A 27,173-nucleotide genomic window follows, 5' to 3' on the forward strand; every position below is an offset into this window, starting at 1 on the left:
CTCCTTTTTTTCCTTTGTATATTCCTCTTTTTCTTGAAGAATAAAATAAGACATCTTAGTGATTTGCACTTAATTCTGATTTAGGATTTTCTACTGAATGGAAATATCTCAAAAGGTGGTTCATAAATATAGCACTATACCTAGCAGAGTGCTTGGTAGATAGTTGCTGCTTATTTAATATTTGTTGTATAAAGTCAGTGTTTAATGAATTATTGACTCATTGAATACATGGGATCTCGTTCATTATGTCCACATCCTTGTAAGTGGACTTGAGAACTACAAGCAAAACATTAATATACCCTTGAAACAACAAGAATATTTAAAATATGATATTTTAATTTGGGGAAAAAAAGAAAGGTGAAATATGTTAAGATAAAGTGATTTGTGTACCATGGTTCTTAAGCAGGTTTTAAGAGTAACTTTAAAATGGAAGCATATATTGTATGATATCTAATTGGGTAAAAGATAATATTTTGAGATTGACACAATTTTATGATGGAATTTAATAAGAAGTTAGGAGAATATTGGACTTTCATTCAGTACTCTTAAACATAAAGGTGTTAACTAGCATGCAGAACAGTAAAGTTCATGAGATAAATTTGTCCATCCAAGTCCACATGGGACCATGCAATGAAGGAGGTGTGTCTATATCCATTTAAGGATTTTGATCTATTATTGACTGGGCAACAGTTGTAGCTTGTAATTCTTTCCAGTTTAATGTAGGGGAGAGGGTGAATATTTCTTTTTATAAAAATGAGAAGCAAAGAATATAAAAAATTTCATAATGCTGTATTGAAGTATGTTTCTGTCCTGTATAATGAATGGTAAATGTTTTTAGAATGCTGTTGTGATTTTACAGAATGCTTTAATATGATATTGAATATGAATATGAAAAGAAATTTGTGACATTTAAGCAACATAATATTTTAAAACCTAGTAAAAGTTAGAAGAAGAGCAGGTGAAAATATGGGTAAAGTGCAAAGTGAATATTTAAAAATAAATAGTACTTGGATGACCTGGGATGTCAGAACCGGAGACAAGGGTGTGTGTTTGTCAATATATCCTTCATGTTTTACAGACTCCTAAGGGAACAAGGAAAGATACAATTTCACCTTTTCTGTGCCAAAACATTTTAATTATATCTTCTTCCAACTACAGCGGTTCAGTAACCAAGGAGCTGACATTGATGCATGTGTTGATAAAGCTGCAAACATTCAAAATGAGATTAACAAAGATTTTGAGCAAAGGGTGACAGCTAATTTTGCACAGTTTTCTGCATCTAATTCAGGCCAGCGTAATAATAGAATATTTTATAACTGTTTTGTTATTCAAAAGGACATTTATGATGTGTTTATGTTTGTAGATATCATTATATCATACTCAAAAATTATCTATCCTGTAGCTTAAAACTATTTGCATCTCTGTTATAACCCTGAAACATTATTAAAGGGGAAAAAAACCCTCATAAGTTTTTGTGGGTTTTTTTGCAATCATACTTTATCCTTAGAACTCTTTGCCTTTACCCTATTTATCTTAAGCACATTAACTAGGGAAGGTCTAAAGATAGCAAACATATATTTTCTAATATTGCTTAGTGTGCACTAATCAGATGGCCAAGAAAAGTTATATTCAACTTATTTAATTAATAAAATTGTAGTTTCTTTATGTTTTTGAGCTCCTTTGAGCACATTTCAGTTTATTTCTTTTCTCCTCTATTCTCTACTTGAAGGCAGCTGACAGTCTTCTTTCACTTTTCTTTTTGTTTGTGAAATTCTCTCTCTCTTTTTTTATCCACTCACTTCTCCATCTGCTTTCACTTTTGTTTGCTTGGGCCGTCTCTCATCCCAACTTGATAATGAGGAATGCAGTGTGACCCTGACCTCTATCAGCCCATGCATGACCTTCTGACTCTACCATATAACCTTTGACCTTCTCTTTGACAGCTTGATTAATTACCCTGTGTTATGATTTATGAGTAAGTGCTATGTAAAAATAATAGACAACAGGTGGTCCTCTGAAAACTTTTTGTAGGATGTTTTCTTTTACTTACTAACTTGATGAGCTAGCTATTTGAAGTTGCAAACTTACTAGGTTGGTCTATGTTGATTCACATTATGGTATTTTTATACTATGGAGTATACATTAGAATTTAGGTAGCTACAGGTTGAAGCATAGCTGTGACAAACAATTTACAAGATATTAGTAGGGTGCTGTTACCTAAATGCACATTGGGAAGAAGCACAGAACAGAGTCAAGTGACATTTCAGGCATTTCAGTCCCAGGTCACGTCTTGAGAAAATTGCTGAAATAATGGAGGGGGCATTTTTCAAGCAGAGCTGCAGCTCCAACAGCTATGTTTACTTTAACGCTCCACTAGTGACTTCTGATAGGTTGTCATGACCTCTTTTCACTGTTGCATGTAGGATGTTGCAACAGTGATATGTACATACCCTTCTTGTGAAAAAGATGAGAATAAACACAGCATACATCTTTCAGGAAAGATGAATGGACAGTGGTTTGTCCATTTTAACCATGGGTAAATGTAGTTTATAAACACTTTGGATTTCATTTCCCTTGAGGAAGAACACCTATCGTCTTTCAACCCAAGCAAATAGAATGCTGAACTTGAAAAATATGAGTGATAAATTTGTGTAAAATGATCTCTTACAGAGCCTTGCCTGAAGATCAAAATGGATAGTTCCATAGGTCAAAGGATTCTACTTTGGCCCCTGACCCCTTTGGTCACATGTGGCTTGTAGTGTTGGAAGGTTAATACGCAGAGCTCAGTACTTTCAGCTGATTTTTTTTTATTTAGCCAACCACAGAAGAGTTGAAAAGATATAGAATTTGCTCCTGTTTTTAATTTTCTTTATAATTGGTAATTATTAGGTAAATTAACTTGGCTAAATCTTCAGTTTTAGCAAGGTCTCTTCTGGGGTCAAAAGTACATTCTGCTTTTGGTCAGGCATTTAAAAAATATATGTAGTGTAAAATATTCTTGATAAGTACATTTCTATTCTGGTTTAATTTCTATAGCAAGAGTTCCTCTCTGTGTTTGGCACCACCTCTTTGTTTTAGACCTCTCTGACCTAAGCCATCATTTGTTGATTGAATGATAAATGAACTATTACTTATTAGTAAGTGCATCTCTAGACTTCAAAGTAAAGAAGGCCTGGAGGCCTATATATTTTGTCTCAATCACAGCAAGTACTTGTGCTGAATAAAATGCTATATCTACCTATAAAATTTTGAGGATTTCAGATTAAGATCCTATGGTTATACCATATGAACACTGATCTGAAAATGAAACTACAGTTATAGCTATAAAAAAGAATAGAAAAATGCAATGAGATAAATTAAAGAGATAAAGCTTACTTTTACCAGTATCTGTCCTCTTTATTACTTTCTTGGTCAAATAACAGTTAATTTACAACTTCATGTAGGCTTTGTCTCTTGAAATGTTGGATATTGGAATTGATTTGGGTAAATCAGTATGAGACATGCTAAAAGTTTTATTTATTTAGTTGTACAGTGTTAGATAATCAGTTTGATCATTCTATCTTGTTAAAGATAACAAAAAACTACATGTATATTTGAAATGACCTAACTTTTCATCTTGTTAGCAACTTAGCATGCTTAAGGAATAATTAAATATAAAAGGAATACTTTAATATAAAATGTTTAAGGTTGTAAGTATTAGAATACTTAGAATGCCCCTTGTTAGAATGGCAATGCAAAGTTCTTTTATGATATTGAATTGATGCCAGATTTTTTACAGTAGTTTTGAAAAACTTTATGAGAGCATTTGTTAAAGGTCAAAATAGGATCTTTTTTCTCTTCTTTCTGTGTGTACTAATTGAGTTACTGGGAATAGAAAGAATTTATTTTTAAAACGGTATTCTGATTTTTAAAAAGATATAAATTAATATTATTCTACCTTAAGTGGGTAAATTTAACTACTGTTGTTTTCTGCTTTAACTCTCTGACTTCCATATCTTAAGGTTGACATGGCAAAAATCTTTGTAGTTTTATTATGTAAGGGGACTTGTTTGACAGTGTTCGTATGTGACAGAGAGAAGAAAAAGATGAAATTTTATTGTATATCTATGATTAGAGCACATAAATGGATAGTTATCTTTGTTACTTAGCTTTTTCCTACTCATTATAATATGGTTATGAATGGTCTTTGTGAATATTGCATTAATTAATTTATCAGAAAATTTTTAATTGAAAAATGTAAGATTTTATGGAATGGTAATTAAATTTTCAACAAAGACATTTATTAAAATTAGCTTTCATTTCTGTGGAAAATGTTCCTGAATATTTGTTACCTTAATTAAATTGACAGTATGAAATAGCTAAAGGGTAAAATATTTTCTAAATAATTCATTTGTTTAAAGAGAAACATTCATTGTTAAAATAAAAATAATAAAAAATTATTTAATTGATTTGTATAGTGGTGATTTTAAAATAGAATCATTTTTCATCTCTGGGTGCCTCAGTGAAAATTGACATTGTGTCTTTTTAAAATTGGACAAATGAGTCATGTAATTTTCAGTTACATAATCAATAACTTAGACAAATACTACTTTGATGATTTATGTGTATCTGTTTTATACTTATTTAGATGGGACACATCAAATTTCAGAATCCATTTAAAATAAAATAGACACAATAATGTTCCAATTCATGATTTCTAAAAATTGAAGTATAAAGTTCTGCTCAGATAAACCTGATAATTACGAAAATCTTTCCAGTGATTAACTTATAAAATAGGGTAAGAATTGTAATTCCTATAACTCAAAAATTTTGTCTGAAGTATTTGTCTTTATTGGGAATTCATTCCTTTTGCAGAGGATACTAATGTTCTACCAATTGAAGTCCCACTTTGTTATCATGTCTAAATTTTTGAAATTATCATTAAAATATAGTATATCACTGTTTTCATCTTTAACTCATGTGTAAGTGAGAGAGAGAGTACGTGTGTGTGTGTATTTAAAGTTCACTTCACTCAGAGAAGGCAGGGAAGAAACATGACAGGAGACCACTTACTCTCGGTACAGAAACTAGTAAGGAGGCAATTTTCTTCTTGGCCTATGGTGACCTTTTTTGACTATGTTCCCTACACCAGAGAGAGTGTACTGAATGCCTCTATTTCACCCTGTTTAGCAGAGTGCAACAGTGTTCTTTAACTTACTTTTGGTGGGAGGAGAAGTTATAGCTGAAATTTGAGAAGGGCGTGAAAAGTTGTAAGAGGCACAAGGAAGAGGGGTAGGAATTTCTTCAAATGTGATTTTAATAACTAGTCAAGTGTGTCCAACTGTAGAAAATCACCAAGTGACAATCTGTCTACCTGACAGTGATCACAATGAATTACAAGACTTTTGAATAGCTATACAGATTAGAATAAAGCAGGACCAAATAAAATATCTTTTGTTGGTAAAACTTTGTTTTACCAGCTAAGAAACTTAAAAAAAAAAAAGCCTTCTGTGCTTTGATGTAGAACGTTTAAATTTAAAGTCTTGTAAAGTATTTTATAAGGCTTTCATGAAAGAGGTATGTATCTAAAAGTTCTATTCAAACACATATTGAAGAATATGTGGGATATTGTTAATCAATTTGGTACACATTATATAGTTTTCATGTATGTAAGACAACTATATCTTAATTAACAGTCCTATCACTAAAATCAGAACTTAAATGATCTTCAAAGTCTCTAAACCATGGTTTTAGACAATAATATCTCTTGAGGAAGGGGGGTAGAGTTGAAAGGATCCCAGTGAAGTTTGTACTTGGTTTGTGAAATCAGCTGTTAAAAAAAAAAACAAGTACATGCAACAATATAGCATACTTAAAAATAAGATAGTTGAGTCTATGCTATTATTACTGCTATCAGTTTTTTAAAATCATCTTCTTATATATTAGTTTGGCAAAAATGTAATTTCAAACGAAGTAGAAGATTCTACAGTTTTGGAAATGTATTTACTTTTTTTTTTTTTTTTTTTTTTAGTAAGGATGATTTGTTAAAGTTTTATGTTTTGTAGCTCTGATGTTTTTACCACAGTATAATACATGTTTTAAGTATGACCTTACAGGATTGTGCAAGGCAAAATTGGGACACCCACAGAACAGAATTGAATAGAAAAGACAAGATACATAATTCTTTCAAAAATGTGTGTTGTGCATGCTTGTCAGTGGTAATTGTTTACTCTTCTCTATTTTCTCATGGTAGAATATTCCATGAGTTCTAACAATATAAATACCAAAGTTTTCTTAATGATAACCATAGAAGTGTTTGCCTTGCTAGCATTAAATCAGGGAAATATGCTTTTAAAATGTTTAGAAGGCTTAATAGCTCAATGAGCTGTATTTTAAATTTTGAAACTTGTTTCCTTGTATTAGTTCTTTATGAAAAGAGATTTTTATGGTAGTTAAAAAATCTAAAAGAAAGCAATTTCAGAGTTAAAGTGTTGCTGCCATACATTACACTAAGATTAATTTATTTTGTTTTATGATTTGTGTGGCTTTCTGAAAGAAGAGAGGGGAAAAAATCCAAGGGACAGAGGTAGACACTATATGTATATGTTTATGACAATATACATATTATAATATACATATATAAATATTAGATTATATTATTCCTTTTTACCATTCAAACAAAGAATGCTTACTGAATCACAAATTGTAAAGGAAAGAAAAATCCAACAAAATGCAGTTTGAATCTTGAACTTCAATTTTAAAGAGGTTATTTTCTCAAAGTATATATTATAAATATTAATGTCGTTTGAAAGTGTACTTTTAATTCACAGTTTATTTCAATTATTTTTAGGGTTCTAGAAGATCTGAAGTACCTTTTAAACATTTTAAACTTTATAATCTTTATGTTAAAATTACGTCTTTTCTGCTTATAATAATGTATGGTTATTTACATAAACAACCCAGGCAAACAATTTTATACACCTTTCTTTTGGAAAAATTAAAACTATAATCTTTTATGAAGAAATGTTTTAATGAATATACAAATATATTAAATAACATGGAATTTTAAAGAAACTTTTATGAATTGGTTTCTAGGATTAAATTAAGCTGTGTTTTCTTTCTAAACAGGAAGGATATGGAGTAATAGTTTTGAATCCCAATGAAAACTATATTGAAGTAGAAAAGCCGAAGATACATGTACCGTCATCTTCTGATAGTTCAGATGAACCAGCAGAAAAACGGGAAAGAAAAGATAAAGTCTCTAAAGAAACAAAGAAGCGACGTGATTTCTATGAGAAGTATCGTAACCCTCAAAGAGAAAAAGAAATGATGCAGTTGTATATCAGAGTAAGTAATAAGTAAGATCATTACTTTTCTTCATTATTTTCCTTATGTTTACTTCATATAAATTATTTTTTGAAAGAAGCTGTTAATTCCTTAATTTTTAACCATTTATTTTCCATGGGTGCTACTTTTTAATGTTTCTGCTTTTTAAATCAAAATTACAAACACATTATTCTTATATCAGTGTGATAGTTTATATAAGTCTCAAAAGCAGTTAATAATGCACTACACGAAACATCAGTCTTCATCTCGAGTGGTGATAGTTTTAATGTGTTGTTTTTCTATAAGCAACCACCCATCCACCGTGTCTCAGCTTAACTTCTGTGGGCAGATAGTGGTGGGAAGAGTAATTAATATCTTAATAAATATTTAAGCCAGAATATTTGGGGATAGTGTAGTAAGGGAACTCTGTCATTTGCTTTTTTCTTGCCCCGTGAACCTTTGCACTTTGTAATGCTAGCAGCATGAAATCGTTACAGCAGTACTGCCCAAGGAGTTCTAATTCTGCAGGGGGCACAAACAATTTTATTTGCACTTTGACACATTCTGCTTGATATACACTGTGTATTATATATATGAAACAGACTCATGCAGTTTTCAAAGCTCTTTTTATGGATTCTAGAAATATAATTTAATAGTAAGGCATGTAAAAAATGCTACAGGGTATGTAAAATAGTAAATTGATAGGTTCTTCCAAAGTGAACAATTCAGAACATTTAAACATAGATAATTAACATTTTATAAATTATACAATAAGATAGTATTAAAGTTTGAGATTATTCAGCTTGAGCTATTTTTACATTTACTTTAAAAGCTCATTAATAAACTATTTTATACTACCTTGCACGGGAAATACATGGCTTTCAAAGTTATTCTCTTGAATATACTTCTAGTTCAAGGCATAATCACTATACTTCTGAGAATGGTACTGAAAGTATTCAAGACATTTGATAATATGTCAGTCTGTTGAGTAAGTTATGACATGTAAATAGCAGCGAAAGCCACGTATCAATTCTCAAAACCCCAAAACATGTGTTCTTGACCAAGAATACCCAAAGCACATCAAACAATGAGCCAAGAGTAAGTTTTGCAGATTATAATATTTAAATTTCTGAAAAGCATCTTGTTAATTAATATATTATTGGGGTGGGGGAGCAGTTAGACTTGGAATCAGTAAGGAGCTTGCTTTTCCTAATGCAGTTATGTTACTGCCTTTCTTCCTGTGACTGCATCAGGGTCATATCTCCTTCTCTATCGATTGTCCTCAGCTTTTTGTTATATGATCCAGTCTATCAACCACTATCTGAAGGCAGACTTTTATAAAAACTGTCTCTGATATCCAAATCCCAAATGCAGATTATGTAAGGTTTATGAAATATAGAAATCATTATGAGTATTCACTTGCTGATGTGAAATGCACACAAAGTGATTTTGGGTATTGTTTTTTATTTCTTCTTATACAGTTTCTTTTATTTGCCTATGATATGTACAGATTAAGCATCTATGTCTGACATCTGTCTGGTAGGTTTTATCTCTTCTTTTCTATTTTGTCTTTATCTTGTCGCCATTGCTTTGATTTTTTCTTTGTTCTCTTGTATGTGTGCATTTTCTTTATTCTGTTTTTCACATCTGTTTAGTTTATCCCAGCATCGATTTTTTTTTTTCTTACACCAAGGGACAATATCTTTTTATGTTGCTTCATTGTTAAGATTTGCTCTCTTTCCCTTTGTCATTTTCTTTAATTCTTTTATCTCTTTTACACTTCTGCCATTTTTACTTCTTTCCTTATTATGTCTTTTTGCCTCTTTCTTTCTTTTCCCATTTCATTTAACAGTCTAGGTTTCCATTAAAAGGGCTAAAAGACAGAAATAGTCTCATGTAAGTAACACAGCTTTATACTTGATAGTCTTAGTTACAAAAAAAATGTTATTTTTCTTAATAAATACCTTTCTCTTAATATCTCCTAGAATTGTGTAAAGTAACAGAGTTAAGCTGAAAGCTTTAAACATACTTCCATGTAGTAAGGCATGATCTTATAGTAGAAACGAGAAGAATGCTTCATTTTGTATATAGGGCTTTAATTCGTGGGTAATTTTGATCCACTTGAGAAATAAGTTCTTCTAGTACTCTTCTTCTGTCTACGTAGCTCCAAATAACAAGGGTTTGTAATTTTCATATACAAAACATGGCATGTGATGGGGATAAGTTAACTTTTATTTATATATAAACATTTACATTAGAAATTTATCATTTATTCTTTGAAACAACTCTGTGAGGTAGGTGGATCAAATAATTTTATCCTTATTTTATAGTTAAGGAAACTGATGCACAGATGGTCCATTTTTGTCTAGGATCACATAACTAATAAAATGGTAGAACTAAGTTTTAAAACCAGGGCTTCTAATTAATGTACATTCTTGCTCCCTTTCTTTTTTACTAAATTGTTCTGTTTGAAAACAAAAATATGTTTCTGAAATATGAAAACTAAACCAATTGTAATGAAATCCTGATATGATTGCCGAAACCGGTTTGGCTCAGTGGATAGAGCGTCGGCCTGCGGACTGAGGGGTCCCGGGTTCGATTCCGGTCAAGGGCATGTACCTGGGTTGCGGGCACATCCCCAGTAGGAGATGTGCAGGAGGCAGCTGGTCGATGTTTCTCTCTCATTGATGTTTCTAGCTCTCTATCTCTCTCCCTTCCTCTCTGTGAAAAATCAATAAAATATATTAAAAAAAAAAAGAAATCCTGATATGATATAGTAATACATGTGATTATTATATAGACTTTTTAACCAGTTATAACTTAGTAGACACTATTAAATGTCTATAAACAATTTATATGTAATATATTTTTAATATAGAAATAATAAATAAATTGTATTATATTAAAATATGTTTTCTCTTTTAATAGAATCACTAATATTGATTTAATTTTACAGATGAGGAAACTTTTGATCAAAACTTAGTTTCATGAGAGCAGGCACTTACTCTGTTTTGCTGACTGCCGCATCTCCAGAGCCTAGAACAGAGCCTTCATAATGAATATTTATAGAGTAGGACCTTCACAATAAATTTTTAGTTAATAATGTGTTGGAGCCAGGATTAAAATCCCAAACCATTACTGCTTTTTAAAATATGCCCTGCATTATTAAAGTATGCTACATGATTGCTCCCCAATCTAGTGGCTTAGAATAAATTCTAAAAATTAATGGTAAAAAGTATGTCAAGATATATTTGATACCTTGATTGATCTATACATTTTCATCTGAATATATAAAAGTTGGATATTCTGTTTTCTTTTCATCTACATCACCTTGATGCTAAAATTATGGATGAAAATGGAAATATTTCATTCTGACCTACTGCTATTTCTGTTTTACATACTTGCCGATAAGAATACAGGCAAACTGCTGTACTTGTACCCTATATACACTTTGTGCTTTCTGGGATCTGTAACTTTGCTTCCTATTACTGCTCTTAATCCGATTCTATCCATCTTATAGTTCCAAGCTGATATCCTACATTCTCCACTCACCATAATCAGTGACCTCTCCTTAATATGATTCTTGGAAGTTATTATGTTTAGTTAACTTATATGGAATTTGTCATGTGCTATCTTAAAACATTGTCTTTGTCTCATAATATTATTAATATTACCAATTTATTTTTCATGCCTTCCCACTAGATCTTCCCAGAACCCTCTAGATCTTTGAGCATGCTTTATAGATTTTGGAATTGCATGTCAATCCCTATGGAGAAGTAGATATGAGCCAGTTTTCACACTAGTACAGAGCATACTGTGAGGAAGTGAGGAACTGATACTACACCCACACTTAGAATCCAATCCGCTGAAAGGAGACCAGAACAAAAAGACTAGGCCTTACTCTAGCGATACCTAGATAATGTGACCTGCAGCATAGGAATAAGAGTTATTCTGGCATCAAACGGGACCATAGAAAGACAAGTACTCCAACTAAGAAAGAAGACCAATTAGAAGAATTTTATAGTTTGTATTCCATATAGGTGGATATACGCAAAAGTGATTTGAGGCCAATCTATGAAATACTGGGTTAAAACTTTTTTATTGTCTCTTCCCTAAGAGACTTAGTTGTGGGCTATGGTGATGGGAAGTAAAGAAGGAGGATGATTAGACCAGAGCATTTTTTTTTTTTAAATTCTTGAAGTGGAGGAGGGGGAGGAAATTATATGGCCACACAAGGAAAATTCAGATGTGGAGGAGACATTCACAGAATAGGAATCTTGGCAGAGCCTGGCATTACACATTGAAGATACTCAAATATTTATGAATTGATTGCTTGTTGACATCCATCACAAAAAATCTTATTCCTTAACATGCAAGATATGTGGTGTCTAGTTTTCTGACGGATTTTTTTCAGGATTCATGTGAATTTTTGCAATTGTTCAGAAACAGCTAACTCCAATAAACTGAAGCTTTCATTTAAAAAAATATGTTTTTGATATTCTGACTTGGGTTATGTCCAAAATATTGGTGAAGGCTGATAAATGTCTTTTCTTCTCCTCTCTGCCTCTTCTCTTCTGTGCTAATGCCACTGGAGTACTTTCTACCTGATGTTTTTGCAATGAAATTCAATTTATTTATATTACAATAATGATTGTTTAACCTCTGGGACCATTTTTATTTTCCTAGTATATACAAGTATTTGAATTTTCTTTTTTTCTGGAATTCAGTAAATAGCCAAAATCTCTTTTCAAATTTTAGCAAATATCTAGTATGTACAGGAAGAAGTAACGTAGAATCCAGGTCTAAAATCTTAAGATTAGCAAAGTATAATTTTATTTTACTTACAAAGTGAGTATAAATAGATATGACTCACTATTGGATTATATTGCACATTTCTAATGTATTAGGAGCAATGCTTGAGAGATCGAAGTACCTACTGTTTCATGTGACAACTTTCCTTAAATATGAAATAATGTACTTTCTGGCATATATTATGGCTTAATAAGAGGATTGATTTGGTCTAGGCAATAAACATCATGTCAGACATTCCTGGCATGAAAACTTGCTTAATATGTTTTGTAATAAGACAGAATTTTTTGTTCTTGAAAACATCTGCCAACTGAATTCAAGAGTGAAGACAGAAAATGTCATCAATTCAGTGGTAATCCTATAAATTTAGTTTCTTTTTGAGCAATACATATCAAGATACACAAAATTTCCAGTGTTAATCACCACTGGTTATAATACTTTGTAAAACGATATAACAAAAATATTTTATTTTTGTATAATGTGTTAATTAATTCATAATGAATTTTAATATTTCAACAGATAAAATTTTAACAAGCATCTTGCCAACAGATCATTTTTTAAAGCATCTGTTTTTTAATGTGTTGGGTTGAGAACTGAGTCAAATGGCTAAATATGTACATATATTCTTTTTAAAAACATATTTTCACCCCCATAATTATAGATACACTATTTTTCCCCCTCAGACCACAAGGGGTTGCTGCTGTACATATTGGATTTTGCTTTCCTCAGAAACTAAATACCCCAATTACGCTACATCTTTTCTCTCTTCCATTTTTTTTTCCTTAGTCCAAAATCTCTTAAAATATAATCGGAAAGAAAAAACAAAACAAAAAATTGCCTTAACACGTTTAGCGCCCAGTCAGTCACTGGTGACTGACACTATACTTTCTGTCCAGAAGACAAAACAGGCTGGGTGTTTAAAGTGTTAATTAGCAACTTAATAATCAATATAAGAATTTATTATTTTAAATACTAGATGCCCGGTGCATGAAATTTGTGCACGGGTTGGGTGTCTAGGCCTGGCTGCCGGCTGCCAGCTGGGGCCTTCCTTTGTTCTGCGCTGCCCCCAGTGGTCAGCACACGTCATAGTTAGCGGTTGAACTCCCACTTGGTCGAACTCTCAGTCCGTTGAACTCCCGAGGGGACAATTTGCATATTAGCCTTTTATTTTTTTGATATTTCACATTCTAAGGCCTTTACATTTTTTCCAAAGAACTTAAAACCTATAGTCATTTAAGGCAGATTGTGATAATAACTATTTTTATTTCTGTTTTTGTGTCTGAATAACTTTCAGAATCATACCCATTGTGGAGAGATAGTGTAGAGGTGAGATTAAAAGTGTAGAGTCTGCCCTGGTACATGGTTAGAGCATCAGCTTGTACACCAAAGGGTCACAGGTTCGATTTCCATCCAAGGGCATACACAGGGGCTGAATGAAAAAAGGTGAAGTGATTGGGAGTAGGCAAAGGTGGGCAAAGGGAGGATATGGGGATCCAAAGTGACTTAGCTTTGGACAATGGGCGCATGGTGCAGTGTGCAAGTGATGTTTTTTTGAGTTGTACACTTGAAACATATATGGTTTTGTGAACCAATGTCACCCCAATAAAGTGATTAAAAAAAGGAAATCAATAAAATAATAGGTGTTTAGATTTAGGACAAAACAACAAACCAAATCTCTGCATTTATGAGTTTTAATTGGCCATTGGCCAGTTTTGATGTGTGGATTCTGCCATAAATATGATGCAGTGGAAAGAATAAGAACTTTAGAATCAAAGAGATGCATGCTGCAATCTTAATTTTGTCACATACAAACTATGATTTTATGCAAGTCACCACTCTTCTCTGAGTTTCAGTGTCTTCATCTGTAAAATAGGAATAATCATAACTATTAGGCTGTTGTAAGTAATAGATGAGATAAATTAACATATGAAAACAACCAGTGGGATATCTGTATATCCCCTTTCCTTTTTCTTTCCTCCATACACCCATTTCCTTGGGAACTATGGGGAGAATTATGGCTGAGTGAGGTCTATCCCAAATGGTTTATAATCGATGCTTCTCAAAACCATTAGGTCTCAGGATCCCTTTACATGCTTACACTCTTTGTTTCTTTTTTTTTTTTTGCTTTAAATAATTTTTTATTATTTAATTACAGTTGACATACAGTATTATATTATTTTCAGGTGTACAACACAGTGATTAGACATTAAACAATTTATTAAGTGATCATCCCAGTAAATCTCGCAGCCATCTGACATCAAACATAGTGGCTGTTCTGTAACTATTGATTTCTACTTCTTAATCCCTTCACCTTTTTCACCCAACCCTCCGACACTGCTCCCATCTGGCAGTTGTCAAATGTTCTCTGATCTATAAATCTTTTTTTGTTATGCTTGTTCATTTATTTTGTTTTTTAAATTCAATTGTTGGTAGGTATTTATTGCCTTTTTACTATTCATATTTTTTTATCTTTATTTTTCCCTTCTTCTTAAAGAAGACCCTTTAACATTTCATGCAATACTGGTTTGGTGGTGATGAACACCTTTAGCTTTTTTTTTTTTTTTCTGGGAAGTTCTTTAAATGTCCTTCAATTCTAAATGATAGCTTTGCTGGGTAGAGTAATTTTGATTGTAGGTCCTTGCTTTTCATCACTTTGAATATTTCTTGCCAAATCCTTCTAGTCTGTAAAGTTTCTTTTGAGAAATCATCTGACAGTCTTGTGCGAGCTCCTTTTGTCGTTACCCTTTGGCACTTTAATTACGATGTGTCTTGATGAGGGCCTCTCTCGGTTCATACTGTTTAGGACTCTCTGTGTTTCCTGGACTTGTATGTCTTTTGAGAAATCTGGCACCTCCTAGAATTGTGCTGTGTATAGACTATGTACTATGAATATGGCCTGTGGGATAGCCCTAGTAGAGATGAAATGGTGCTTAATTTTTTTCTTACATTTTATCCCATATTTGACCCCATAATCAAGTTAGGGAAGTTTTCTGTCATTTTTTCACATAGGTTTTCAATTCCTTGCTCACTCTCTCTTCTTCTTCTGGCACCCCCATGATGCAAATGTTGATATGCTTGAAGTTTCCATATTATTGAGAAGAGGAAATCAGGTTTTATGTAATGCTGCTATTGTAAATTTGGCAGTGAGGTACATTTTCCAATTAAAAGGAATGTATACAATTCAATCAGCCCATATTTGTGTACTGTTTTATATAAAGAGTATATTTAGGAATAATATTACTTATAGGAGAAGGATTCTACCAGAATAAGGTGCCAAAAGATAGTAACTGAAACTTGGTAGGTATTTTTCATAGACATAACAAGTTCAACTAGTTTATTTTTAGACGTAGAGGAAACTGAGATTAAGAGAAATTATGTAATTTGTTCAGGATTGCGCTGTGATTAGTGACAAAGCTGGTACTGGTATTTAGGTTGTTCTATTTACCATTCTGGTTATTGAAATTATCATATTAGAAACAGGATTTTTTCCTCTATTCCTATTCAGAAGTGGCTTCTCTGTCCTTTGTAGCTGATGGTGTTGATGTGGATTGAGGGAAAAGAGAGAGAGAGAAAGAGAGAGAGAGAGAGAGAGAGAGAGAGAGAGAGAGAGAGAGAGTGTGTGTGTGTGTGTGTGTGTGTGTAGATTATTAAGCAGGGAAAAGGATAAGTGGGCATTAAGTAATTTAGATTTAAACCTAAAAGTTAGTTGAAACAACATTTCTAACATAATCTATTTTAAGATCTAAGAGGAACAATATAAATTTGAAAATCTTGATGCATCGTATGTGAATTATGATGTTAACTATACTTAATTCACTCCTAATGTTCTTTGTTTTGATTTCACAGAGAGTGAAGAAAATTCCCTCCGAATTTTTCTGCAGCCTGCATATACAATAATGCCATTAAAGAAAGGCTATTCTTTGTGCATATATAGCTCAGTCAACTAAAGATTACATATATTATCTTTTCTCATTGATTTTAAAGCCTTTTATCACATTTTAACATCTCTGAATTGGGGATGCATATTAAACCTTAAGGGCACATTATGGATTATTTGGTGACTTTTTTTTCTTGATAGTACATAAAACATTGGTATCTTTCAGAATTGACTGTATTATAGATGGATGGAATATGGCAGGGGTCCTCAAACTACGGCCCGCGGGCCACATGCAAATACAAATATTGTATTTGTTCCCATTTTGTTTTTTTACTTCAAAATAAGATATGTGCAGCGTGCATAGGAATTTGTTCATAGTTTTTTTTTTAAACTATAGTCTGGCCCTCCAAAGGTCTGAGGGACAATGAACTGGCCCCCTGTTTAAAAAGTTTGAGGACCCCTGGAATATGGTATCAAATAGCCCTGCCTCATTACACAACTCTAAAGGGACATAATTCTTATCTGGCACCTCCTAGAATTGTGCTGTGTATAGACTATGTACTATGAATATGGCCTGTGGGATAGCCCTAGTAGAGATGAAATGGTGCTTAATTTTTTTCTTACATTTTATCCCATATTTGACCCCATAAATTGTACAAAAATAACTTGCCTACTGCTTGGCAGGTAGTGACTCCTCAATAGCCACATTGAGAGCAGGTTTGAAATTCTTCCAGTATCATATGTGATCTTGTTGAGAAGAGGTAGATCTCTAGATAGTAATTCTAGGAAGTATTGACTAAATAAGTGTATTAAATTGAGATGTTGGCCCCTAAGTGCCCTCATTGTTTGCATAATGCCTCTTACTTGAAAAATATTTTGGCACTTTTAAGATACCTAAAATAACTATTAGTATAATAAAAGTACAATATCAGTTATAGGTTGTATTTTGTCACTGTACCTTCATTGATTTTTGTACCAAGACCCAAGTGATAGATATTAAAGATAAAAAGTGGGAGGAGAATGAAGTTTCTATTTAAAGCACATGAAATTAGCCAGGATATCAAATGTATCTTGAAACTGAAAAAAAAAGTATATCCTGTTGAGTGGCACCGCCTTGAATGGATCTCTTTGCATTGCAGTTCAGTTGAGCCCTATTTACAAATGTCATACTTGCCCAGCCTTTTGTGTGATATGGGCATAGAAAAGCCAGAATTCTTGTTCTCCGTGGGGCTCACTCATAATCCAATAGGGAGGCTAAAATGTTCATAAGCAACTCTGATATTAGGCCAATTGTGGTAAATATTTTGAAGCAGTTCATGTGTACATTGTAGGAGTACTAGAAAGGGAAAATGTGTTTATCAGTGAGGACTCTAAGGGTCCTTTCACAACTATTAATATAGCATTAATAGTAAAGTTCAAATACTTAAATGATTAATTATAGACCACATTGAATTTTAAAGTTTGAGAACTACCTTATTAAATCCAACTTATTATTGCGATGAGAACCTCTATTTTTAATTTTTATTAAATTTATTGGGATAACATTGGTTAATAACATATAAATTCCAGGGGTACAACTTTATAATATGACTTCTGAATACTCTATTTTTTGTTTCCCACTAAGCCTACTTCTACTGTATTTGACCCCCTGTACCCTCTTTATCCTCCCACCCACCCCCACCCCCATTCTCCTCTGGTAAGCACCATTCTGTTGTCTCTATCTGTGAGTCTGTTATTTTATTTGTATATTTCTTTTGTTTGTTAATTTATAGATTTTTTTTTATATCCCACATATGAGTGAAATTGTAAGTTCTCGTCTTTTCACATCTGATTTATTTTACTTAGCATTATACTCTCAGGATCCATCCATATTGACACAAATGACAATATTTCATCTTTTTATGGCTGAGTAATATTCCATTGTATATATATACCACATCCTCTTTATCCAATCATCTATTAAAAGACACTTTGGCTGTTTCCATATCTTGGGTATCTATAATAATAAAAGGGTAATATGCTAATTAGACCAGACATCTTCCAGATGTCATTCCTGAGGAAGCCGGGGCTGGAAGGAAGCCAGCCCAGGTCCTGGTGAAGCCAGCCCGGGTCCTGGGTCCTGGGTCCTGGGTGCCGGAGGGAAGCCAATGCCGGCAGCTGGGGGAAGGAAGGCCTACTCTTGCATGAATTTTCGTGCATTGGGCCTCTAGTTGTGAATAATGCTGCAATGAACATAGGGATACATATATCTCTACAATAAGTGTATTCAATTTTTTTTAATAGATACCTAGAAGAGGTATTGCTGGGTCATATAGTAGCTCTATTCTTAAATTTTGGGGGTACCTCCATGCTGTTTTCCAGAGTGGCACCAGTTTATATTCCCAGTGTGAGAGGTTTTCATATTCTCTGCATCCTCTCCAACACTTGTTATTTCTTGTCTTATTGATACTAACCATTCTAACAGTGTGAGTTGGGAATCTCATTTGGATTTTAATTTGCATTTCCTTTATAACTAGTGATGTTGAGCATCTTTTCAAATATCTGTTATCGTTCTATATATATTTCTTGGAGAAGTGTCTATTTGGGTCCTGTGCCCCCTTTTTAATTCAATTGTTTGTTTATTTTTGTTGTTATTGAGTTGTATGGATTTTTAATATATTTTCAATATTAACCCCTAATTAAGATGTCATTTGCAAATATCTTCTCCCATTCAGTTGGTTGCTTATTTTATTGGTGATTTTTTTTTTTTACTATTGCAAAAACATTTTAGTTTGATATAGTCCCTTTCTGCCGGAAGCCGGTCCATCCTTGCTGCTTGACACAGTCGCTGCAGGGAAGAAACAACTGCACAGCCTATGTTTCAAGGGACCTGGCGTATATGGCATACTGTTCTTAATATGTTTGCTCCCCTTCTTAGTGCTATGTGTTTTAACCAGGGTCACCTCTCCAAGAAAGGTTGTTTCCCCAGGTGGGAATTTTTCCCTGGAGTTAGGGATTAACAGGACTAAGGAAGGGAATAAATCAGTAAAACCCCTTAACTAAGAGCCAGGTGGGTAGTTAATCACCTTAACTATGAAAAATCACGCTTAAGCTACATAATCTTTACTTAGGATAATCTCCTTCAGTTACTTCCTTGTAGCTTAACAGAACAGTAGAGTAGTGACCTTGGAATGGTGATAACAAACGCCCTAACCTTTGGAATAGAATGGATAGGATTAAAATCAAATAGTATAAATACAGATGTAACAGGACAATAAAGAGAGAACCTGGCTAGAACCAGGCTGGAGAACCTGGCTATGCTGATCAACTGAACTCTGTCTCCGTGTCATTCCTTCTTCGCCAACTCCGTCCACACCTTTGGGAACCCCTGGACTTGCTGGGGCAGGACCCCAACACCTTTCATTTTTTTTTCTTTAACTTCATTTGCTTTGGCATCAAGCTCCTGAAAACTACTCTGAGATCAAGGTTCATAAATTTTGTACCTACCAATATTCAAGTCCTTAATCCATTTTGAGTTAATTTATGTATGTGGTCTCTTATAGCACTTTAGATTCATTCTTTTGCATCTGGCTTTACAGTTTTCCCAACACCATTGAATGCTTTGGGCTCCTTTGTCAAAAATTACTGGCCCATATATGTGTGGGTTTATTTCTTGACTCTCAATTCTGTCCCCGTTTGTGTGTCTGTTTTTCTGCCATAATTATACCATTTTGCTTATTGTAGCTTTGTAGTATAATTTGAATTCAAGTGATACTTCCTACTTTGAGAACCTCACTTTATATGATAACTAGAGGCCCAGTGCATGAAAATTCGTGCACTCTGGGGTTGGGGGGGCAGGTCCCTCAGCCTGGCCTGCGCCCTCTCGCAGTCTGGGACCCCTTGGGGGATGTCCAACTGACGGCTTCTCGCTGTGGAAGCGCACTGACCACCAGGGGACAGCTCCTGCATTGAGCATCTGCCCCCTGGTGGTCAGTGCGCATCATAGCGAATGGTCATTCCGCTGTTAGAGTCAATTTGCATATTACCCTTTTATTATATAGGATTCTCAGTATGAGTTATTTTATATGATGTTATATGACAATTTTTGTTAAATATTATAAACCACTTCAAAATTTCACCACTTTAAAGGAATTAATTTTGTAGATGTTTTTGATACCTTTGGGGAATTGTAATATTTCAATTTTCAGTAATGTAATGGTGTTTATTCCTGATTTTTGAATGGTTTTGACCTTAATTTTAGCACAAATGAAGCTTATTAAACATATAAAGAGCATTTCAAAACTGCCAAACCATTTAATGTTCCTTAACTATTACTTCTTTTGTTTTACTGACTCCACCAAATGATTTTGGTTTATTAATTTTATATCTGTGCTAAAACGAATGTGTACCCTAACACATACCCATACACAGCCTTATTTTTTTTGCCATCTTTTATGTAGGTAGCAGCTCTAGAGTTAAGCCTCAGATTAACCTGTGGCAGAGCCACAAACAAGTCCCATCTTAAGGGGCACAGCCCTCTTAGCATAATTAAGCTTGACCTTATGGCCACCCTCAATCCTTCCTGGGTAGCTAATGTGCTGTGGGAGATGCAGCAAGTGCTGCCAAAACAAGTGAAACTCACAAGAACATTGTAACTATGTTGACCACTACCTTGTTTATCTCTGACTATAAAATAAAGCCTCAGCTTGCTGGGTGGATCCTTCTCTGTGGACTCATCCAGACACAGGAGATCCAATGAGCCCCAGCTATAATCTCTTTGGCTGTCTTTTTTTAATCTTTCACCGTCCCTCCTCAGGCTCACCACACCCTTGGCTGTGGTGGCATGGCACACTTTTATATTGCATTTAGTGTAATTTTTAGCACTTTTCCAAATGAAGGATATTATTGAGGTTATATATTTACTCCACAAAGTAGATATCTAATTATTTAAGAGAAAGGCTTAGCTTTAGTTTATTTCTTCATTCTCAGGGCTTAAATGAAAATCTGTTTAGCCAGGTTGTCAGTGATAGGATTATCATTTGCTTTACATTGGAGTCTGTGGTTTATTTTGTGGTTAAGGAAGTAAGTCAAGCTGCTTAAGACTTTCTGGGAAACTTATTGTTGACACTGTGTGACCTGAAAATACTGTTACTATTTTAATCATCAGACTGAACCATTGCCACTGAAATCTGATATGACTTATGTACCTGTTAAACAAAGAATGTATAGATAGTTGATTTTGTAAATATGTTCTGGCATAAATAAAATTGATTATAAATCACTATTAGAGAAGTGATAACTTACGACATTTAATTTTAATATTAAGAATATTGGTAAAGATATGATTATTTAACCTGTCTTTATTTATATGTTCTAATATAGTAGTCGCCAACTGGTGGTCTGCGGACCACTGGTGATCTGTGAGGTCCAAAAGGTTGGCGACCGCTGTTGTAATATACGTTAGTTCCAAGTTCTCTATCTGTATATATAAAAGCGTAAGCAACCAGCCGAAACCGGTTTGGCTCAGTGGATAGAGCGTCGGCCTGCGGACTGAAAGGTCCCAGGTTCAATTCCGGTCAAGGGCATGTACCTGGGTTGCGGGCACATCCCCAGTAGGAGATGTGCAGGAGGCGGCTGATTGATGTTTCTCTCTCATTGATGTTTCTAACTCTCTATCTCTCTCCCTTCCTCTCTGTAAAAAATCAATAAAATATATTTAAAAAAAAAAAAGCGTAAGCAACCAAATGACCGGTCGACCGGTCACTATGACGCTCACTGACCAGCAGGGGGACAGACGCTCAGTGTAGGAGCTGCCTCCTGGTGGTCAGTGCCCCCTGGTGGTCAGTGGGAGTGCTGCTTAGCTGACCGACCTGTCCCAGTGGCCCACTAGCCCAGCAGCAACCACTCACTCCCTCAGTAGTCCTGCAGGTCCAATCTCCAGAGAACGGGCCAGGCACCAATGGACCGGTGCCACCAGCCTCCTGGAAGTCAGCCTCGGGCACCGCGGCCGCTTCCCCTCCCTAGACGCTCCATAAGGAAGAAACGATATAAAAGCGGCTGCCAGGTGGCTCTCAACAACTGCCACAAATGTTAGCAGTATGGATCTGGATCCCAGGCCACCAAGGTGTCCCACTGCCCAGCCAGAGGGCCAATTGTGTTCCAGCCCCCCCTATTCCCCTTAGAATGGGCACCAGATGCAAGGCTCACTGCTGCCAAGCACCGCTGTGGATGTGCGAGCCTCTCCCAATCAGGACTGACTGGGCGCAAGCCCGCAGCAGGTGCAGCGGGGCCAGTATGAGTGGGAGCAGCAAGTAGTGTTCGACTGCTGCTTTTGGCCCAATCCCTCCAGGCCATGCCGAGGGACCCCACCCATGCACAAATTTGTGCACCGGCCTCCAGTTACATATAAGTGGATTATATGTGATCAAAAGAGTGTGTTTTTCTAAATAAGAGAAATTTTATAACTATATTATAAATCCAGTGATTTGGGTAGTATCTTTTGTTTTGTGTTACCTTATGTACATTATTAGATTAAATACACTTAAATGTGCTTGATTTGATTGGGAATCTAGAAAAGACTCAGAAGAGGGTGACATCAACGATGTGACTAAATACAGCGTCAGCACTAAACAATGGCCTCTGAGCAGATTGGTGTAACTTATGTTTTACTAGAGGCCTGGTGCACAAAATTTGTGCAAGAGTAGGCCTTCCTTCCTCCGGCTGCCGGCACTGCTTCTCTCTGGCACCCGGGACCCAGGCTTCCCTCCAACACCCAGGACCCGGGCTTCCCTCTGGCCGCTGGCAGGCACCCGGGACCTGGGCTTCCCTCACAGCCCTGGCTTTGTCCAGAAGGATGTCCAGTCTAATTAGCATATTGTGCTTTTATCACTGCCAAAAACAGTCTACATCAAACTTGACTAACTGTCCTTGGTAAGTTTATGATTCTATTGTTAGCTAACCAAGTGATATTTTTAGAGAAGTTAAAAAAAATACCTCAATCAATAAGTTGTTAAACATTTAATTAAGTATTAAACAGCACTGTGCTAGTCACTTGGGATACGAGGATCAGCAAGACATGATCTTTACCATAGGGACGCAATAAGGGAGAGATATACTAGATTGACAGTAGTACTTAGGTTGGGGGCATGGTCTTGGGGTGGGAGTAGAAGATCCATGGAAATTTCCTGGAGGATGTGATGCCTAAAATATATCTTAAGTTATCAGAACTAAAAGAGGACAGTGGAAGTTCAGGAAAGCAAGTAAAGGGAAAAGAAAAGGCACAGAAATAAAATTACTGATTTATAAAAAGTAATACCTAAAGAATATGTTGATTTTCAAAACCAATACAGTGATTTCTGTTTAGTTGCTTGTTATATATCTGAACCACAACTGGAGTTCAGTTGTTGATTGTGTTCATTTTAACATAACTATTATAAATCTTTCTCTAATTGGGTTCACAATACGTGAAGAAAATGAAAGTGAATATTTAACATAGCGTGTGGTATATCATATTCCTCATCCCAATATCTGGCGATGTACCTGGCCCTGTACTCAGTTTTCACCTATATTTTTATCCAGTCTTTTAATTTTTTTATTAATATACTAGAAGCTCGGTGCATGAAAATTTGTGCACTTGGTGGGGAGAGTGCCTCAGCCCGGCCTGTGCCCTCTTGCAGTCCGGGACCCTTTGGGAGATGTCCACCTGCTGCCATAGGCCCGTGAGGGACGGGCCTAAACCGCAGGAGGACATCCTTAGCACTGCCGAGGAGGCGGGAGTGGCTCCCGCCATCACCGCTGTGCTCGCAGCCGTCAGCCCAGCTTGTGGCTGAGCGGAGCTACCCCTGTGGGAGCGCACTGACCACCTGGGGGCAGCTCCTGCATGGGCTTATGCCCCCTGGTAGTCAGTGCGCGTCATAGCAACTGGCTATTCACCGTCGTACCAGCATTAGGGTCAATTTGCATATTACCCTTTTATTATATAGGATAACTATTTCAAATGTTTATTATGAAGTATACAACAAACATGTGAAGTTTAAAAATAATAAGATGAACACTAGAATACCGACACAACTTAATAAATAGAGAGTAAAATCTTAACAGTATCTTAGGAAACCTCCTCCAGGCACATCCTAGAGAATTAGTGTTCCTTTGCTTTTCATTTTAATTTACTAAATAAATATTTTTTATAAATATACTTATTGTTTGGTTTTATCTTTTGCTTTTACCATATTTATTTGCTTTGTGGGATTTATTTTTTTTGGCACAACATCCATTTATATGCTTAGCAATAATTCCTTTACACTTCTGCATGATATTTATTTACTTATCCACTTTACTATTGAAGGACATTGGTGCTGTATTTTCAGGTTCTTGCTATTACAATCTAAGCTTCTAATGAACATCTTCATGTACCTCCTGGTGCTCATCTGTAAGAATCCTATATTCTGTACTAAAGTATAGAATTACTGGGTTAAAACTTCACTGGTTAATATCAAATTATTTCTGAAAGTAGTTGTATGAATTATTCTGTTCAGTCATATGTCCATGCCCTTTGCTTTACATCATTCACAAATCTTTGTGTTATCTGACTTAAAAGATTTTTGTCAATCTGGAGACTATTATATGGCATCTCATTGTAGTTTTTTTTATATATTTTTATTGACTTCAGAGAAGAAGGGTGAGGGAGAGAGAAAGATAGAAAGAAACATCAATGATGAGAGAGAATCATTGATTGGCTGCTTCCTGCATGCCCCCTACTGGGGATCGAGCCTGCAACCCGGGCATGTGCCCTTGACTAGAATTGAACCTGGGACCCTTGAGTCTGCAGGCTGACGCTCTATCCACTGAGCAAAACCGGCTAGGGCTCATTGTGGTTTTAGTTTGTATTTTTAATTACTAATGTGGTTATGTATCTTTTCATTTTTAGTTTGTCACCTATGTTTCCTCATCTGTGAATAGCTTGTTTGTGCCTATTTTGTTACTGTTTTTATTCTTACTGACTTGTAGATGTTATTTGCCTATTATAGATCACTCCTCTACTCTGGTTTTTCTTTTCACTCTTTAGAAATCTTTTGAGAATATTCCTAATTTTAATATAATAAAATTTTATTCTGTATGGTTTACTCATTAATACCTTGTTTGAAAAGTTCTTATCTGAAGTCACAGATATGTCCTCCTATATGTTCTTTTATGTCCTTTAGAATTTTTACTTGCACAGTTAAGTTTATGTTCTATCTAGAATTGATTTTTATGTTTGAAATGAAGTGTGAATCCAGTTTCATTTTCTCCATATTGATAATTATACTGAACCTGTTTATTCAAAAGACCATCCTTTCTTCAATGGTATTTAAGTATTTTATTCACTAGAAATTTGTTTTTATGTTTATTATTAGCTATATCTCCTTTAAATTTTTTCCAAACAGTTAATCAGTTGTCCTAACACCATTAAAAATAAAAATTTTTTCCACTGATTTGAAGTGCTGTCTTTAACATAGGTTGAACTCTTACATTCTTACTTTTGTTTCTGAGTATTTATTTTATTTTATTTTTTTTTAATATATTTTATTGATTTTTTACAGAGAGGAAGGGAGAGAGATAGAGAGTTAGAAACATCGATGAGAGAGAAACATCGATCAGCTGCCTCCTGCACACCTCCTACTGGGGATGTGCCCGCAACCCAGGTACAGGCCCTTGACCGGAATCGAACCTGGGACCTTTCAGTCCGCAGGCCGACGCTCTATCCACTGAGCCAAACCGGTTCTGGCTGTTTCTGAGTATTGTTCTGTACTTTCAAAGACCTGTCTACACTTGCCAGTGTCATTCCAACTTAATCTTTGAAATTTTATTGTGCATTTGTATCTCCAGTGCCTCAATGTAGTAATAGCCCTTGTTTTAATTTCCTATTCTCTCCTTCCCTCCACTGCAATTTAAGGTTAGAAATTTAGCCCTATTATACTATCACCACGACAATCTATCTCTCTCCTTTCTCTCCCTTCCTCCCATCTTTATCATTATTAACATAGATTTTATGTTATAGGATTATACTTTTTTACAGTATGGTGTTTCTTTTTCTAGAATAATTATTTTATATTTGCAAGTGGGCGGATAATTATATTTATAACAAATATTTGGCTTTATAAAATACCTATGTAACTATCAGCTCTCACTGCCAATCTTTTTATTCTATCACTTGCCAATGCATATGTGCTTAATTTTATTTCTTAGGCAATTGAAATAGTGGACTTTAGAAGTAGTTTGGGTGTCAATTTAAAAATAGTGTTAGGATGACCAATGAGCAGGATATGCTACTTGATTAAGTGAGGTTTAAAGAAAAGGAAGGAATGTAAGAGGTCTCCCCAGACCTATCTACTCCATTGGGTTGTAATGAGAATCAAGAAGTAAGGTAGTTGAAGTCACTTTAAAGATTTATTTTTAAAATGAAATGTAAGATGTGTTCATGTTCATACCTTTGTGAGAAGTGAAATTTTAACCAATGAAATTACACAGTGACCATTGAGAAATAATGAACCTCTGGGGCTCTTCTGTAAAATGGATAGGTATGGAAATAAGTGGGAGGTCATAATTTCTAAACTTTTATGATTCCATGAAATAATGAAATGATTCTTATTTAAATAACCTCTTCTACCATCCTTAAAATGAGCTACTTTACTAAGATTTTTCCATTGGTCTCAATAAGGCAAAGGAGTACCAGTTTCTATTTTATCAGTCAGTTGTATCCTGTCTACAACATTCTCTGAAATATAAAAATACTTAATTGAGATTATCTGACAAAACGAGTGAATTCTACTCTGTTTAGTATTTATCTTTCAGTGCTACAGAATATATTCCTGGAGGAAAAATAATACTCAAGGATTTAGCACCCCTAATATTTAACCACAAACACAATTAATCTAAAATGTATTCATTTAATTTTAAAAATGTGTTGTAAACAATGGAATTAAAATTATTTAAATGGGAACTTTCTTACCACTGTGCAGTTACCTTCACAACACTTATCTTGAGGGAACATTTTGCCCAGTTAATTACTATAGCTAGTGTATGGTGGTTCCGGGGGGGGCGGGGGGTCAGGGGAGGTCCATATTGACTCCGAATGACAAATGTACATAGTATTAATCTTGACCATTCTGCTATATAGCAAAAATAATAAACATTTGCAAATAATCATAATTACTCCTAAAAGAGC

The 27,173-nt window shown here is 34.7% G+C and overlaps 1 protein-coding gene across 8 annotated transcripts in view; it reads left to right on the plus strand.

The window, feature by feature from the left end:
- The window catches only part of FAM172A (family with sequence similarity 172 member A), a 379,783-nt gene that overhangs the window by 150,641 nt on the left and 201,969 nt on the right, over positions 1 to 27,173 (plus strand). For all 8 annotated transcript variants that reach the window (XM_023749992.1, XM_023749974.1, XM_006081215.3 and 5 more), the window contains one exon: positions 7,108 to 7,326. In XM_023749992.1, the coding sequence (XP_023605760.1) occupies positions 7,108 to 7,326 (219 nt within the window). The remainder of the gene's footprint in view (positions 1 to 7,107; positions 7,327 to 27,173) is intronic.

Source organism: Myotis lucifugus, unplaced genomic scaffold, assembly GCF_000147115.1.
Source record: "Myotis lucifugus unplaced genomic scaffold, Myoluc2.0 scaffold_0, whole genome shotgun sequence".
Lineage (NCBI taxonomy): Eukaryota > Metazoa > Chordata > Mammalia > Chiroptera > Vespertilionidae > Myotis > Myotis lucifugus.